This window comes from Aspergillus terreus, genomic scaffold (genome assembly GCF_000149615.1).
Source record: "Aspergillus terreus NIH2624 scaffold_7 genomic scaffold, whole genome shotgun sequence".
Lineage (NCBI taxonomy): Eukaryota > Fungi > Ascomycota > Eurotiomycetes > Eurotiales > Aspergillaceae > Aspergillus > Aspergillus terreus.
In genome coordinates, this window is record NT_165930.1 from 779,221 (window position 1) to 781,338 (window position 2,118).

Sequence of the window (2,118 nt, forward strand, 5' to 3'; positions counted from 1 at the left end):
TCATGAAGGAATGGAGAGAAGCGAATGAAGGGAGGGAGACCAAGATGGACGTGTTCCTGCCTGAGGCCGCTCAGTGCTCGTGCGGTGGGGGCGCATTTTACCCGTTTCGGACAGACCCAGGGATTCTGGACGCGTCAGTTCACCCAGTTGGAATCCGGATCGAATTCGGTGGGTGAGATGGCGAGGTTCCATGAAAGTCGTTGATTCGACCAGTATTCTTTGCGACTATCCCAGTCGGATCAAGCACCGGGCTACACCTTCAGGGGCCGTCATATTCATATTCGCCCGCCAAGATGTGTACGGAGTAACGCTCTACTCCGTATGTATACTGCCTAGATGCCTAGATAGTCAGGTGCTATTAATAGCGCTCCACGGGGCCTTTATCCCATGGAAAGGCCGAAGGGCAGGATCACCAGCGCAATCAAACTCTGCAAAGCTTTATGTCTTCGCCGCCATTTGTAGAGACATGTTCTATACTGCAAGCTAGGCCAATGAAGCATCAATGCAGATACTACTCCGGAGACGGGAGTGCTCCTGCATATACTAGTACAGATGGCGTTTCACATCCGCGGCCCCAAACAACTGTGTGGCCTGTTTTCGGTTGATCCAGACTACCCGACCACATGAAACAACGTCGTCGAAAGTCCACCCGTTCTTCCCCTTTTATCTACCGTAATTTGCCCCAGAAATAATATCAAAACTTCTGCTCAAACCCTCCATTTTAACACACGGACCGGTTCCTTCTCCTAGAATAACAGATAGATTGATTCCTGTCGGCGGTAGGGACCACGAGGAACAATGTCGAAATACATCTGACGATTACTTGGACTACTCCATACCATATGATCGATCGATCGATCTCTTCGCATATCAGTTGGCGACATAATACCAATCTAGGAACGATCCTACAAATGATACCATGGATATTTGCACCAGGAAAACAATCACCCGTCTTATTCATATTACTCGCTGGGACATCTGCTCTCTAATCGTGAATCCTGCGTACCCAATAACCAGCACTCCGATGCTAGTTACTGTCCGAATACAGGATCTTGGTATCAAGTCCTCCCATGATCACGCCCAAACGCCGAACACTTTCACAAGAGGTATCTCACAGGCGGTTTGCCACAAAGCAATAAAGAACAACAGGGGAGAACAGAAAAGCGAAACGCGACTATGACCCGGAAGATATCATGTACAAACCTAGACCTACAGGGCGTCCCAGCGGCTGGAAGACGCCAAATGAAAGATATACTTGGAAAGCATATCCTATGCCGGGGCATGGTAAAAGTTGGGAGAGGCGGAGTCAACACTTACCTAGAATTTGCGGTGCTACCACCAACCTTGAAGTCAAGGCAAGTAGTGCATGTCAAAGGGCTTCTTCAATTGACAGCGTTATGAGTTAGCGGGTATATCACCAATCGAAGAAAAGGCGATAACAGCGGATTCTAAGCATAATGGGAGGCGTATGCGAGGGATCATGAGGACCGTGATCGCTTAACATCGGGGCTGGGGCTTTCGACCAGCTCAAATTCGTCTTCCTCATCGCGTTGGCGTTTGACAGAAGCTGAACCAGACGGTTTATCGCTGCTTTCTTCGTTCGTAGCGTCGAATTCATCTGGGACGCCTAGGTCTAGCAGCTCTCCCTCGTCGAATTCCAGCTCTTCATGTGGATCTTCTGCAGCGGACTCCGTTGTAAGTGGCCCGTTTGCATTGTGGGAAGTCTCGTGGCCAACTTCAGAGGGCCTTCTAGACGGACTCTCTCGGGTATCATGACCATCGTTAGGCGGGTGTTCGGCCGAGTCGCGGGTAGACGTGGGTTTGAGCTCTGCAAATTCTGGGGGAGTCTGGTCCAATGCCGTCTCGGAATCTTTGGCCACAAAGTCTTCGGTATCATCACGCGAGGTCTCCTCGGCATCATCTTCATTGTGTTCAGCAGTTATATCCACTGCATCATGTTCATGAGGATGGTCATCTTCCCCTGAGACCTCTTTCATACGAGTCTTCCACGTTGAGTTCCGCCTCGTATACTCTCACGGGGATCCATCGTTCCTCAGCTAGTTCGTTCATTGTCGTCACGCTTCATCGGTCTTGGCGCTGAATATTCATCCCAGGTAG

At 50.1% G+C, this 2,118-nt stretch overlaps 1 protein-coding gene across 1 annotated transcript; it reads right to left on the reverse strand.

Annotated features, from left to right (window-relative positions):
• Positions 1-1,478: 1,478 nt before the first annotated feature.
• ATEG_05206 (uncharacterized protein) lies at positions 1,479-2,047 on the reverse strand (the record flags this gene model as incomplete). Its single annotated transcript, XM_001214384.1, has 2 exons — positions 1,479-1,948; positions 2,038-2,047. The coding sequence occupies 2 exons, from the start codon at positions 2,045-2,047 to the stop codon at positions 1,479-1,481; spliced, it is 480 nt and encodes a 159-aa protein (XP_001214384.1).
• Between the last annotated feature and the right edge of the window lie 71 nt (positions 2,048-2,118).